The sequence below is a fragment of the Tiliqua scincoides genome, chromosome 5, assembly GCF_035046505.1.
Source record: "Tiliqua scincoides isolate rTilSci1 chromosome 5, rTilSci1.hap2, whole genome shotgun sequence".
In the NCBI taxonomy this organism is placed as follows: domain Eukaryota; kingdom Metazoa; phylum Chordata; class Lepidosauria; order Squamata; family Scincidae; genus Tiliqua; species Tiliqua scincoides.
In genome coordinates, this window is record NC_089825.1 from 138,211,984 (window position 1) to 138,227,103 (window position 15,120).

At 48.3% G+C, this 15,120-nt stretch overlaps 1 protein-coding gene across 1 annotated transcript; it reads right to left on the minus strand.

Annotated features, from left to right (window-relative positions):
* Window positions 1-10,953: 10,953 nt before the first annotated feature.
* Window positions 10,954-11,940, minus strand: LOC136653838 (olfactory receptor 4M1-like). Its single transcript, XM_066630718.1, has one exon. The coding sequence runs from the start codon at window positions 11,938-11,940 to the stop codon at window positions 10,954-10,956; it is 987 nt and encodes a 328-aa protein (XP_066486815.1).
* Between the last annotated feature and the right edge of the window lie 3,180 nt (window positions 11,941-15,120).

Here is a 15,120-nt window from a genome sequence, read left to right on the forward strand (position 1 = left end):
TTTTCCTGTAAAGGTGAAATACACATCCCAGATAACATAACAGCCTCCTTGGCCTCCATGTACAGTAAATGTAGGCATCATAAATCATTGGGCCCATAGCAACAGGATGAAATTCAACAGAGACAAATATGAGGTTCTGTCCGTGAGTACAAAAGAAGAGGCACAAGCAGAGAAACAGGAGCACCCAAGATAAAAAGAGACCTGCATCCTGGTGCCCTCTCTTGCATCTGGCATTCTCACACAGCCTACTTCTAAAACCAGGAAGTTAGGTACACCCATCATCATAACCTGTGATGGACTTTTCCTCCACAGATCTGTCCAATTCCCTTTTCAAGGTATGCATCTAGGCCAGGTGCCCTCACCACATCCTGTGGCAAGGAGGATGAGGGATGAAATGGACACGGGGACCAGAGGGCTGGTCCAGAGGGCTCAAGTATTATGGCAATGACAGTTTTTAGTAGATGATTTACTGCAGTGTTTTCAACCTTTTATGCACCACAAAAAAAAAAAAAAATGAATGAATGAATGAATGAATGAATGAATGAATGAATGAATGGACTGGGGACCCACTGCTGTTATAATGTCTTTAAGCAGCTTCAAACCTTCCAAAAACAATTTAAACATTCTTTTCCTTGCAGCTTCTTTTTGATAATTCCCCTCCCCTTTTTGAGAAATGGAATCTTCTGGAATTAAACGCACAATGCGTTAACACATTATGGAGAGGGAGGTAGAACATGCCACATGGGAGATGCTGTTTTGGGTGGAACACAGTATTTTTCTCATAATGGTTTGTTCCTTCTGGAGGTGAATGTGTGGCTGGGTCAGAGTGCAAGTGTGCAAATTCATTATCAAAATAATAATGGTCTCAGTAATGAAGGATGAGCAGTAGGATGAATTATGCCTGGTTAGAAGGATAGTGTGAGGCTTCTCTTAAGGACCATCAAACAACAGCATGAACTTCTTTTTAAAAAGGTGCAATTTTTGAGGACCAAACTGGAGATAGCAGAACAGGAAGGAAAAATGGGACATACTGGGAAGTTTGGGTTCTTATGGATTGCACACACACCAAAAAGAAATGTGATCTGGCTGCAGTCTTAAGAATGGAGCAGTCTAGAAATACAAACAAATATAATGAGCAAAACTGTAGCATATGTCTTTAAGTTAAGGAAGTACAACAAGCAATTTAACACCAACATCAGGATCAATGTGCCCAGACACAGGATGACTTAAAAATGAAATGTCATTGAATTAGAAGTGGATACAACATTTGGAGGTGTAGGATATTCAACCAGCATGTGCTTTGTTAGGAAATGGATTTGTTCTTAAATTTTACAGTGGATTATTTTTCTTTAAATGGCTCCCATTTCTGTTCATCCAAAGTCACATCAACAGGACTACGTAAACTTCCACCACAGAATAATTTTTCGCAACAGGCACAATGGAAATGGAAGCCCCCCCCCACACAATATTAATGCTCAGTGTGTATCTTATTAAAAGTGCTACACGAGAATGAGTGGCATTACCCCAATGTTATTTGAAGGAGATCATTTGAAGCCAGGGACATGCAGTGGGTGGGGTGGGGGGGGCAGATGAGGCAGAGCCTCCCCATTGGAGTCCATCAAAAAGTGCCGCTACTGTGTGAGGTGCATGAGCACTCACAATCCATGTGCAAAAGCCATGTGGATTCTGCAGAAGCGTGTGGATTGTGAATGCTTGCACACCTGACGGGGCGCTTTTCAAAGGCCTCTGGTGGGGTGGCTCTGCCTCTATGAAGAACACATGGGTTGTGAGTGCAGAGCGCATGGGTTGAGTGCTTGAGCGCCTCGCAGTGGCGCTTTTTGGTTAGGAAGCTCTGCCTCACCTGCCTCCCCATCCACCTGTCCCTGTTCTAAGCCTACTCATCTTTGGATACGGGTCCAGGGGCAGGATTCAGACCAACTGGCATTTGGCTCACTTCAGACTGGCTGCTCGCGGACTTAGTCCTGCTTGGGAATCCTGCAGTGTGCAAGAGCCCAATCCTCTGCATGTCTGCTCAGAGCTAAACCCCATTATAGTCAATGGGGCTTACTCCCAGGAAAGTGTGGCTAGGATGCAGACTCAGAGCGCATTCCTCTGCGTGTCTACTCAGAAGGAAGCTCCACTATAGTCAATGGGACTTACTCCCAGGAAAATGTGGATAGGATTGTCGCCTGAGAGCGCAATCCTATGCACGTCTACTCAGAAGTAAGCCCCATTATAGTCAGTGGGGCTTACTCCCAGGAAAGTGTGGCTAGGAGGCAGCCTCAGAGCGCATTCCTCTGCGTATCTACTCAGAAGTAAGCTCCAGTATAGTCAATGGGGCTTACGCCCAGGTAAGTGTGGCTCGGAGAGCAGGGCGCGTGTGGGTGCAGGGACTGGAGGGACCGGAAGGTCTCTGCCCCGCGCCGCTGCAGTGGACGGAGGAGGCGCAGCTCCGCTTGAAGCGGGCGCAACGCAGAGGCGCCCCCGCCGAGCCGCGCGTGGCTCCCCGGGATCGCCGGCCAGTTGAAGCAGGTCCGCCTCGCGCCCCGGCCGGTTCGAGCCTCGGCCCCGCGGGCACAGCAGAAGGGCCACTCCGCGGGGCGGGGCGCGCCCCCCGACTCTGAGCCCACCTCTGCGCCCGCGCCCCGGACGCGTGCCGGGGGCGGCCCGGCCGGTCCTCGACGCCCCGGACAGGTGACAGGACGACCCCTCCCTGCCACGGGCGCTGGAAAAGACCCCCGGGACTGCACCGTCCGCCCGGGCCAGCCTTTCTTCATCATCATCATCATCATCATAATCATCTTAATCAACACCACCATCATCTATTTATTACCATCATCATCATCATCACCCCCCACCACCATCATCTTCATTATCTATTTATTTATCATCATCATCATCACCACCACCACCACCACCACCACCACCATCTATTTATTTATTTAATAGATGAATAGTTATTAATTAATAGATGATAAATAAATGATTAATCCCCCCCACCACATCTCTCTCTCTCTCTCTCTCTCTCTCTCTCTCAGCGTATTTGTTTCATCAGCCCTGCCAGGCTTTCCTTTTCTCTACTTACTTCGGTGTTCCAGAGGATCCGTGTTCCCAGTCAATCACTTCTTGAATGAGGAGCGGTGTGGCTTGATGACTTTGTATCCTCTTTCCCTAGTATAATGAAGCCAGCAAGAGCAATGAAAAAACTCTGCTGAGTTTATGTCTTTGGATCTTGACAAGGCAAACTGGCACTATGGACATCTTGGTTGCAGAGGGAGTTTCTTTGCAAAGTTACTGCTCTGAGATCCCCCCTGGAGTTCAGAGCTCTAAACTTGGAGAACTTACTACCAGAAGCAAAGCCAGCTCCACCTCTGCATCATCCGTAGTTAGTTTGCAGTAACAAAAACCAAAAGAGTGGACTACAGGACTGAGCAAAGTTTTCATGTATCAGGTGTGCACCGCTTAACAACCTTTCCTTTAACAATGGACCGCAAATATGGCTGTCGTCAAAGCACAGTAAAGATGCTTTTAATGTGGCAATTCTGTCTCCCATAGCCTCCAGCAGAGTGCCTGTTTACATAACAGAGAAGCTCTTAATGCAAAGGTGAAGCAATCTGTCTCCAGTAGCCTGTGCAGCCAGCTAGTGTCTGGCAGGCAGTGTTTGTTAACACAACAAAGGCACTAGATTGGCCTGAATGTTCACTTAGTGACCTAATCACATAACAAGAGGGATAGGAGAACGTATCCCCTGTTAACATATTAAGTGGCGCACAACTGTAATTTTTTTGCTGAAAAGTGAGAGCTTCATGGGGGGAGCTTTCATGACACGGGTCCCCTCACCTTTTTTGTCACTGTCACCTCTTTCTGTGATCTGGTCAGGGACATGCAGTGGGTAGGGAGTCAGTGAGGCAGAGCCTCCCCAACAGAGTCCTTCGAAAAGCCCCGCTTCATGTGAGGTGTGCAAGCACACACAACCCACATGGTGCTTTTCGAAGGACTCTGGTGGAGAGGCTCTGTCTCACCTGCCTTTCAACCCACCGCACCTCCCTGGATCTGGGTAGTTGTTGCCTGACAACCCTTTTATTTCTTTTATTTGCATGACACATTTGAGTACATGTGTAGGTGGCACTGAGTGCCTGAGAGGAAAGCAGAACCCGAACCAGTAACGGGTCTTTAGGATTGGACTGATGGCAAGAGGTTTCAGGTCCTATAAGATGAAAGGAGGTGCCTGGGTTTGCCCAGCCTTAACCCACTCCGGCCTCACTCAGTCGCCCCCCCTGGTGTCCTTGATGGGTGTTTGGAACCTGCAGGGGTCTGGGCTTGGGCTGCACCACCACCAGAGAGCAATGGATGAGTTAACTTGCTGGCCCAGGTGGCACAAAGCGTTTTGAGGCATGCCTCTTCTAGCAGCACCTGTGACGTCACCTGCCCCATTCACTTCCGGCTGCAGCAGGGGAGCCGTGAGTGGGCTGCACTTGCTCGGCAGCCACGCTACAGGCCAAGCTGTGGTGATGCAGCATGAGGGATATCCCCTGGGGCATATCCCAGAGGGGGATATGAGGGAGGAGAGGGAGCCAGGGGTCAAGAGGGAGCACTATTTGGGCAGGGGCAGAGGGCGGTAGAGGAGGGACTGTTCAGGGGGCTGTCTTTATTTCAATTCTTACCTGGCCTAGGAGGAAAGCTCAGTCTGGGTAGGCCTTGGCCACAGTAGCAGCAGCAAGTGATGCTCCAGGAGAACGCCCACTGTTGAGGTGGAAGCAGGGTGATGAAATCTTCATCCTGACCGTGTCTGAGGCCCATATAAGACAGCCCTCCTACAGCCCAAGGACTCAGAGAGAACTCGTCCAGGCAGCATTGCTTGTAACCTGAACCCTGGGCCCCCTCTACTTGGATTTCAGGTTGCCCACTGGGGCCCAAAGCACCAACTGTGACAGGAGGGCAACACCTATAATTTGCTTGTGCAGACAAAACCCCCCCCCCACACACACACACTATGGGTGACTTTGACCCTGTGAACAAAAGTCACACCTTGAGCATTTCCTGATTTGAAGTAAACACAGTGAGACAAGAGAAAGGTTTCCAACCCTAACGGCTCCATGGCTAAACTGAACCAGGGAGACCATCTGAATTAAGCAACAGACCTCCAGAGATAGCGGCTGTACCTTTGGTAGGGTGCAAAACACTAGCAGCGCCCACATAGGGCTGGGGGGGAGCAAGCAGGGGTCATTAAGTCACAGAAGAGGGTTCCTTGAAGAGTTCACCCCACAAATATAAACCCATAGGTTTCTGTGGGATAAAAGGGAATAAATGGTGGGGTTGCAGGACCCCTGAGGGTTCTTCATTCCCCCTTTTGGTATCACTCTGCTAGTTTTATTGTCCATTGATCTGCTGGTGTTGTGTAAAACATCCCACTCCGGTCAGTACTCAATAACCATTGTGCCAAGCTGGCACTCAGGACTGGTAACCAAATACTCCCTTCTCTTTCCCAAGCTTTACCCTCTCTTCCCCACTTCCCTTGCTTGAGTGCAGCTGAAAGCCACTGTGCCAGCATGAGCTGGACCACTATACTTTGTGGGCTGCCTTGCAACATAGGGCCTGCTTGATACAGTCATACATCCCCTTGAAGTTGCGCAGGTGAGCTGCTATCTGTATCTGGGAGCAGAGCTGGAGCCAGTAGTCGTTAGCACATCTCCTGGCAGTCTGCTGGACTTTGCGGAGAGCAGCTCGGAGGACCTGCAGGTTGCGCTCACTGGGACAGGCCTTGTATGCTGCTTGAGCTCTCCTCTTTTCCTCAATGACTGGTGTCAACTCCTCAGAGTGGGCTTCAAACCAATCTGCCGTCTTGTTGGTCTTCTTGCCAAATATGGACAGGGCGTTGTTGTAAACGGCATTCTTGAAATGTTCCCATATGTTGGATGTGTTTGCGTCGGCCAGGCCTGGAAGAGATTCCTCAAGCGCTCGTGCAAATTCCTCCACTTTTCTCTGATCCTGGGTATCAATGCGAATGGTATCAATGCGAGGTCTTCCTTCTTTTTCGTGTGGTACAGTCGTTTTGTTTGCAGTTTCACTCTGCTGCACACCAGGGAGTGGTCAGTGTCACAGGCAGCACCCTGATAGCTGTGTGTGATCTTGATGCTGGGAAGGCTGGAGCATCTGGTGAGAATCAGCTGGTGCCAGTGCTTTGATCTTGGGTGTCTCCAAGAGACTCTATGTTGGGGCTTTGTGTTGAAGAACGTGTTGCTGACACAGAGACTGTGATGACAGCAAAACTCTAGCAGGTGTTGGCCATTTTCGTTCATCTTCCCAGTGCCGAACTGACCTATGCAAGTGGGCCATGAACTGTGATCAGCACCAACTCTACCATTGAAATCGCCGAGGATGAACAATGGCTCTTTTACGGGGATCTTGTTTGGGATTTTCTTCACTGTCCTGCTGAAGCATGCCTTTGGAACCACAACAGAAGACATCTATCTCCGGATCAGATCAGATGGAAAGCTCTTCAACCTCTCCAGACTGAGAGCAAAGTCCAAAGTCCAGCTGAAATGTCTGCGTGACTTCCTCTTTGCCAACGATGCAGCTGTCACTACCCACTCTGCCAAAGATCTCCAGCAGCTCATGGATCGTTTTAGTAAGACCTGCCAAGATTTTGGACTAACGATCAGCCTGAAGAAAACACATGTCATGGTCCATGACTTTGTGTACCTTGGCTCAGCAATCTCCGGCACTCTTTCTCTTGATACCGAGCTAAACAAACGCATCGGTAAAGCAGCTACCACGTTTTCCAGACTCACAAAGAGAGTCTGGTCCAACAAGAAGCTGACGGAACATACCAAGATCCAGGTCTACAGAGCTTGCGTCCTGAGTACACTTCTGTACTGCAGCGAGTCATGGACTCTTCACTCACAACAGGAGAGGAAACTGAACGCTTTCCACATGCGCTGCCTCCGAGGCATTCTCGGCATCACCTGGCAGGACAAAGTTCCAAACAAAGTTCCAAAGTCCTGGAACGTGCTGGAATCCTTAGCATATATGCACTGCTGAAACAGAGACACCTGCGTTGGCTCGGTCATGTCGTGAGAATGGATGATGGCCGGATCCCAAAGGTTCTCCTCTATGGAGAACTCATGCAAGGAAAGCGCCTTACAGGTAGACCACAGCTGCGATACAAGGACATCTGCAAGAGGGATCTGAAGGCCTTAGGAGTGGACCTCAACAAGTGGGAAACCCTGGCCTCTGAGCAGCCTGCTTGGAGGCAGGCTGTGCAGCATGGCCTTTCCCAGTTTGAAGAGACACTTGGCCAACAGTCTGAGGCAAAGAGGCAAAGAAGGAAGGCCCATAGCCAGGGAGACAGACCAGGGACAGACTGTACCTGCTCCCAGTGTGGAAGGGATTGTCACTCCCAAATCGGCCTTTTCAGCCACACTAGATGCTGCTCCAGAACCACCATTCAGAGCACGATATCATAGTCTTTCAGGACTGAAGGTTACCAACGGCAACGGTTGCAACATACCCCTTGTCCCAGGTAAGCAGCTCTGGCTCCATTGGTGGCCATTTTGGGAGTGCTGCTGCATGAGGAGAACAATAAAGTTGTAATTAGTCTGTGGAACTCCCTGCCACAGGATGTAGTGGTGGCAGCTGACCTGGATGCCTTTAGAAGGGGATTGGACAAATTTCTGGAGGAAACGTCCATCACAAGTTACAAGCTGTGATGGGTATGTGCAACCTCCTGATTCTAGAAGTAGGCTGCATCAGAATGCTAGATGCAAGGGAGGGCACCAGGATGCAGGTCTCTTGTTGACTTGTGTGCTCCCTGAGGCATCTGGTGGGCCATTGTGAGATACAGGAAGCTGGACTTGCTCCCTGGAGCATTTGGTGGGCCACTGTAAGACACAGGAATGGACTAGATGGGCCTTTGGCCTGATCCAGCAGGGCTCTTCTTATGTAACTTTTGTGTGAGCTTTTTCTCCTCCCCTCTTGTCAGACACATTCAACAAACTCCATATCTTTCTGGTGAATTATTTTAACAAGGGATTCCGAAATATTTTTGTGGGGCCTGTGAATAGATGAGGAATGATAGTTCTGAGTAGGGTATGGAAACATTTTCCTACTTCTTTGTGGTTATAAGTGAAAGAAGAGAACAAACAATGTATGAAATAAGGCACTACCAATCATATCAATGGGCTGTTGGATTTCTTTATTATACTGTTATCCCACCATTCCCCCAAAGAGCATTGGGTGGCACCTGAGATTCTCCCCTGCCTGTTTTCTCTTCACAACCACCTGTGAGACAGGCCACACTAGTAATTGTCCCAAGATCACCCACTGAGCATTTCACAACCAAGCAAGGATTCATACCGGAACCAACATGGTTTTAATGTAGTGGAAGAACTTAATGACCTTTTTCTCAGAGGCAAAATAAATAACATTTGAATAACTGACATACTCAGGTTTAGAGATGTATGAACATGTCTTTCACTGCAACCAAAATCCAGTGCCCTTTATGTCTCCAAGAAGAGAGGGAGGGTAGTTCACCTGGACTACACATGCTGAATTGACTCTTCTCCCTTTCTAGGTAAATAGTAGGGAGGTTTTGGGCAAGCAAGTTGCTTACGGACAAAAAAAGTTTTTATTTTCTTTAGAAAATAATAGAGCATGGGGGGAGCATGTAAAATGTAATGTAACTGTGGCAGGGTTAAGAGGCATTAAAATTTCCCACTCACTACCAACGCAGGCCACTATTCACAGTAAGAGAAGAATGTCAGTTGAAAGCCAATTGAAACTTTTCCCTACTGAAAACAGTGCTGGAATGTGACTGCAATGGGAGCTACATAACAAAGTCCCCCTATCCTCACCATAGTGCCATATTTCACCCCCCCCCAATTCTTTTTTAAAAAGGAAAACACACTTTCAAAGTGCATTTTGACCCTGAATATGTACACTTTAATATTTACTTACTAAAATATACTCTATAAATACAAATATTTGTTAATAAGAAACCTCTAGGTCAGGGAACATTTTGTGTGGGATGCCACTGAACTTTCTTGGACAAAACATAGTTGATTTTCCTTGAAATTAACCAGGTTATATCGGTTTTAAGGTGAAAACATCATTGCTAGTTGTTTTTTCTCTCTAATTCTTAGACATGGGTACCCAGCAGAGGATGCCAGGATATAATCATTGATAATTTAAGAACTGAAAATGGGACATTTTTCTGTGGTTGTATTTCAATTACCGTATTTTTCGCTCCATAAGACGCACCTGACCATGACACACCTAGTTTTTAGAGGAGGAAAACAAGGAAAAAAATATTCTGAACCAAATAGTGTAATAAAATATTTAATAAGCTATAACAGAATAACATTTGAACCATGTAAAGTGAACAGCAGTCAACAGTGGCATTAAGAACCATTATCACTGTCATTAACAAATGGAGAGACTTAAAGGTTTGAGTACTCTAGTTTTCTGGAAACCCCAAGAACTCATCATCGCTAGAGTCAGAATTTATGAAGCTCACAAAAGCAGGTGCACACAAATAGGGGATCACATTATCTTTCTGCTACAATGATGTTCTGCCAAATTCCAAACCACTGGGCCTCATGCCCGCTTAAGGCTGATCAATCCCCCTTGTGCAACTCACCAGTGCAGCAAGCAAATGTGAGTCCAGTTCCAGTCCACAGATGCCAAGTAAATCAGTCCTGTCAATCAGAGTTACCAAATCAGAGTCCAGAGCCAATAAGCCAAATTACAGTCCAAGGTCAGGTTCCAGGTAGGTCAGTCAAATCCATCAGGGTATCCAAGTCCAGTCACAATCCACAGTCAGATTCCAAATTCAATAAACCCAGTCAGCCTCGTCTCCTACTTCCAACCTGCACTCCTTCAAAACCCACAAACCCTTTCTGCCTCTGGTACTCCTTATATCCCTGAGGGCCCTATTGCCTTCCAGTGGCTGCAGCTGTGCAGCACACTCTGCTGGATGCCCAGGCCTTACCCTTAAAGGGGCCACTGCTGACACCACATCTACCTCCTCACCAGATCTTCCTGGATTCCAATACAAGGGGGGGGGGAGCAGATCTCTATACAGACCAGTGCAAAAACAGGGGAAAGGTGTGGGGAAGGGAAGATCTCTGTATAGACATCACAGCAAGACCAGTGCAAGACCCCTTGCACACAGAACCAACAGATGGAAGTGGGGGGGGGGGCAGATCTCCATACATACCAGTGCAAAAGCAGGGGAAAGGTGTGGGGGAGGGAAGATCTCTGTATAGACATCACAGCAAGACCAGTGCAAAACCCCTTGCACACAGAACCACACAGAACCGTCAGGTGCTCACTCCCTGGGCTCCCTGGACTCACTCCCTAGGCTCCCTCCCTGGGCTCACAAGCCTGCCAGGGGCTCACTCCTAGGGATGCTTGGATGGGAGAGAAGCCTGTGATTGACTCATTTTGCCTGGAGATCGACTGGTAGCTCTCAATCGACATAATGAGCACCCCTGCTCTAGGGGCTTGCTCAGCAAGACTGCCACCCAGTGACTCTGAGACTTACTTCTGAGTAGACAGGAGGGCTTGCTCAGCAAGACTGCCACCCCACTCACACTTTCCTGGGAAGGCGCGCAGAGCAGAGCGGGCAGGGGGCAGGGCTGGGGGCGGAGTTTTTTTTTTTTTTTTGCAGTATTTGCTCCATAAGACACACACACTTTTCCCCCCACTTTTTTTGGGGGGGAAAAGTGCATCTTATGGAGTGAAAAATACGGTATATAATACGTGCATGTGTGTAAGAGAGCAGCTGTATTTGTAGGGGAAAGGAAGATCAATATTAAGTACAAGTAATCACTGGAACTCCTGGTGACGTTTCCCTATTAAAATAGATTGCATTTGCTCACCCTTGGTTATGAGGATGAACCCAAAATGGCTCAGCCATAAGGGAAAACCTGGGACATCTGCTTTCTGCTGTCTTCACTTCCTGCAGAGACGGTATCTGAGGACCACCTTCTTCATTGCAGTTGTGATCTCCTTGTTTCTGAGGGTATAAATGATGGGGTTCAGGAGTGGGAAGATGATGGTATGGAAGACAGAGACCACCTTGTCAGGGGCATACTCGTCAAAGGGTCGGGCATAGATGTAGATCGCAGGGCCAAACATGAAAATGACGATAACGATGTGGGAATAGCAGGTGGAAAGGGCCTTGCTGGCCGACTCACCGGTGTTCTTCTTCAGCACGGTGAGCAGGAAGGCATAGGAAACCAAGAGGGCCACGAAGCAGACCACAGAGATGAGTCCACTGCTGAAAATCATCACCATCTCCTCAGCAAAAGTATTTGCGCAGGTGATCCTCAGCACCTGGGTGATGTCGCAGAAGTAGTTGTCCAGTTCATTGGGGCCGCAGAAAGGGAGGCGGACAATCAGCACGACTTGGATGAAGGAATGGACAAAGCCACCAGCCCAGGAGATGAGCACCAGTATGATACACAGTCGCCGGCTCATCATAGTGGTGTAGTATAAGGGACGGCAGATGGCAACATAGCGGTCGTAGGCCATGACGGTGAGCAGGAACATCTCGGAGGCGCCCACAAAATGGAGGAAGAAGAGCTGAGCGATGCAGCCTCCAAAGGATATGATCTTGCGCTCAGACAAGAAGTCGATTAGCATCTTGGGGGCAGTGATGGAGGAGTACCAGATGTCCAAGAATGCCAGGTTGGCCAACAGGAAATACATGGGTGAGTTCAGGTGTGGGTCACTCCGGATGGTGATAATGATCAGCACGTTGCTTGGAAGAACGATCAAGTAGAAGATCAGGAAAAGGGCAAAGAGGAAAAGCTGAACTCCCCGTTCATGAGACAGCCCCATCAGGATGAACTCTGTCACTTCGGAACTGTTTCTCTCACCCTCCGACTTTGGGGGTGGTGAATCTACCGGTATGGCTCTGCCTGTGCCACTGTCCATCCCTGGAGTAAGGTTTAAGTGGGTGGACCTTGATGGGAAAAGGGGTTTGGATGGAAAGAAGGACGAAATGGTAGAAGAGGAGATAAATATCAGATTAATAGTGGGAAAATGGGCATGAAAGAATGGTGTACTTTCATCTACTTTGGGCACAATCCTAACCCCTTATGTCAGTGCTTTCCAGCACTGGCATAGCGGTGCCAATGGCACAGGTGCTGCATCCTGCAGTTGGGTGTCACTCATGGAGGCCTCCTCAGAGTAAGGGAAGGTTTGTTTCCTTTCCTCAGAGCTGCACTGCCCTTATGTCAATGCTGGAAAGCACTGACATAAGGGGTTAGGATTGCGCCCTTATCCACTTAGGGTGCAATCCTGTCCAACTTTCCAGTGCTGATGCAGCCAGAATGCAGCCCCATGGTAAGCGAGCAAACATTCCCTTACCTTGAAGAGGCCTAAGCACCTGTCCTTCCTCAGCAGAATGAAGCTCACGCCCTGTTGGCACAGCTACATCTGTGCTGGAAAGTTGGGGAGGATTGGGCCCATACTCATCCATCTAGTGACAGGCTCAAAAGAGAGAGGACCAGTAGAAGAAGTAGGAAGGTGGACAGGAGAGGGAGGGAGAGAGAGAGAGAGAGAGAGAGAGAGCCTCAAATGTATGCTCTTCTAATATGAATGTCCTTCAATGTTCCCATTTCTAGATACACCTGAGTCTCTCCATGCTGAGAAGAGCTGCACCTGTTAGGTTTCTCCTTGTTGTGAGGCTGTTAAAAGCACAGAACCCCCATACATTAAAAGACAGCAAGCTTTCAGGAGGCTTAGATGAGACTAGATGAGACTTTGGGGCTGGCTTAAGATGAAAATGACCAGGGGGAGAAAGGCAGCACATCCAAACCAAATTTACAGTTGATCCGTGAAATAAATTGCACAGCAACTGCTTGGAAATTCCTGCTGAAGCCGTTATTTAATCACACTTTACTCTCAGAATACTCACGCTATAGTCACGCTTTTCTTTGTTTTTAAAGCCCAACTTCCACTGTCGGAGTAAAGATGCAAAACTCAAAGTTAAAAATAAAAACAGACACCATCTCAGTGTATTTTCCACAGAGTAGTAGAGGGAGGGAGTTCTGAAATGGTTTGCAGAAAGCATACTCCCTGGAGCCAGTTGCGTTATCTTAAAATAGCAAAGCCTGAGTTAGCACCTACCAGCTACAATGGATTGTGAAGGGAAAGCAGCCTCTTTCTGCCACCTAAATGCTTGCTCTGCTTAGCAGAACACCTTCCCCAGGACATATAATTTACTCTAAAAAATGCAAGGATCTTAAAACCCATTTCTGTCTGGCCCGCAGGTGTACACATTTGGTCCCTGTTGCCTATATGCAACATTGCGCTTAAGGAATGGCTTAATGGGTTTGGAAGTTCTGGATCTGCCAGGACCCAAGAGAGCATGAGAAGCCACCAGGCAAGAGGTAGGTTGCAAGGGAAATTATTAAAATGACAGCTTGGGTTTCCCAGTGGGGCACCGAAGGAGAAGATCCCCAGGCAACTGGAAGTCACAGCAAGATATGGCAACGGCAATGGGCCTGCAGCCAGAATCATTACAACAGCATGCCTTTTGGCCTGCTCTTCTCAGAATTTCCTGCCTGATCTTTCCCCATGTTTTTGACTTTATGATGGGTGAAGAGAGCACATAGCAACCTTTGACCACAAGAGGGAGCCTTAGCATTAGAAACTTGAGGATTGAAATGTGTTCCTTTGCTTTGCCCTTCAACAAGCAGAGGGTGGTGGGATTCTTCAAGGGCAGGAAATTAAGTCATTAGGTTATTATTATCATATTTCAGGGGGGCATCCTTGTGACTTTCTCCTTCAGGCACCAGAATGTAGCCAGCTGATTCTTCTAGCCTACGAAGTTATCAGTTTTCATGAAAAGCATTAGGAAGGTGCTTGAAGTTAGGTTATTATTTAGTTATTTTTCACATTTTTAGACAGTCCCTCACACAATTCCTTCCCTCCTTTTGCCCTCACAACAACCCTGTGAGGTAGGGCAAGGATGAGTGAGAGTGACTGGCCCAAGGTCATTGTTCCCAGGCAGGTTTTCACCAGAGCACAGAAATAAGCATTATCCTGCCAATTACAAATACCGCGTCCTCCAGCCTTCCAATTATACTTCCAGCATTTCCGAAGCCAGCAGCGGAGTGGGTGATGTCATGCAATTATATTTGTATTTGTTAGTTAATAACTTAACTAACAAATTCCAGTAAGGAGCCCTGTAACTCATTTTTCTGGCCAAAATGGGGGCCTCCAAAGAAGCAAAGTTTTCCTAAAACCACCACCCCCCGACTGATCCATTGGGTCCTTCAAGGTGGATCTTCTTTGGAGGCCTCTGTGACATGGGTTAAAAGGGTTTGGCCTCTGTGGCACTGGCTAATAGTGATTAACTCCCCCTCTGTGAGTGGGTGAAGTGTTCTATCACCTGTTCCTGGGCTCACTCTTGTCTATAGCCCTCAATTCAGGCAACCATTGCCAGCTGAAGCCTGATCTGCTGCACCCTGCCCCTTTCTTCCCCACAAATTCTTCCTTCTTCCTTCCTTCCCTGTACCCCAAAGTGTTCCCTTTCTGTCTTTGGGTTCCCCAGACAAACCCAATGATGGCAACAAATCTGGCTATGTCCGACCTGCTCTCATGTTTTTCCCCCTCTTGGCTTCTCCTTAGAAGTCATTCTTCTCTCCTGTCCTCTGTAATGGAACTGTGCAAGATCCCTCAAGGAGATAGGGTGTGGTGTCGACAGGGACCCCTTGCTCTGGCAGGCAAGCATGGGGTTCACAGCAGGGCCTGAGATTGCAGTGAGTGTGCTGCACAACTGCAGCTACTCAAAGGCAATAGGGCCCTCAGGGATAAGAACAGCACCTGCAGGAAGGAGAGGGGTGTGGGTAGTAGAAGGAAGAAAGCTTGAGAAAGGGAGACAGGATTAATAGACTGAGGAACTAATGGCTGATGGACTACTGGAACTGCTGATGGACTAGCTGACTAAAGGACAGATGGACTTTGGAGATAGGTGTGTGGCTGCCACACCCAAGACCTGCTGAGGACCAAGATGCTGCTGTAGTGGCAGGAGAGAGGAAGAAGGAGGACCTCTGCAGGTTGCACTGGTGTAGCTGGGGGGGGTGGCACACTAAGTTTTGCAGGGAG

What these genes read in the sequence shown, in the direction of transcription:
- LOC136653838 (XM_066630718.1), bottom strand. Translation starts at nt 11,940, where the DNA reads ATGGACAGTGGCACAGGCAGAGCCATACCGGTAGATTCACCACCCCCA.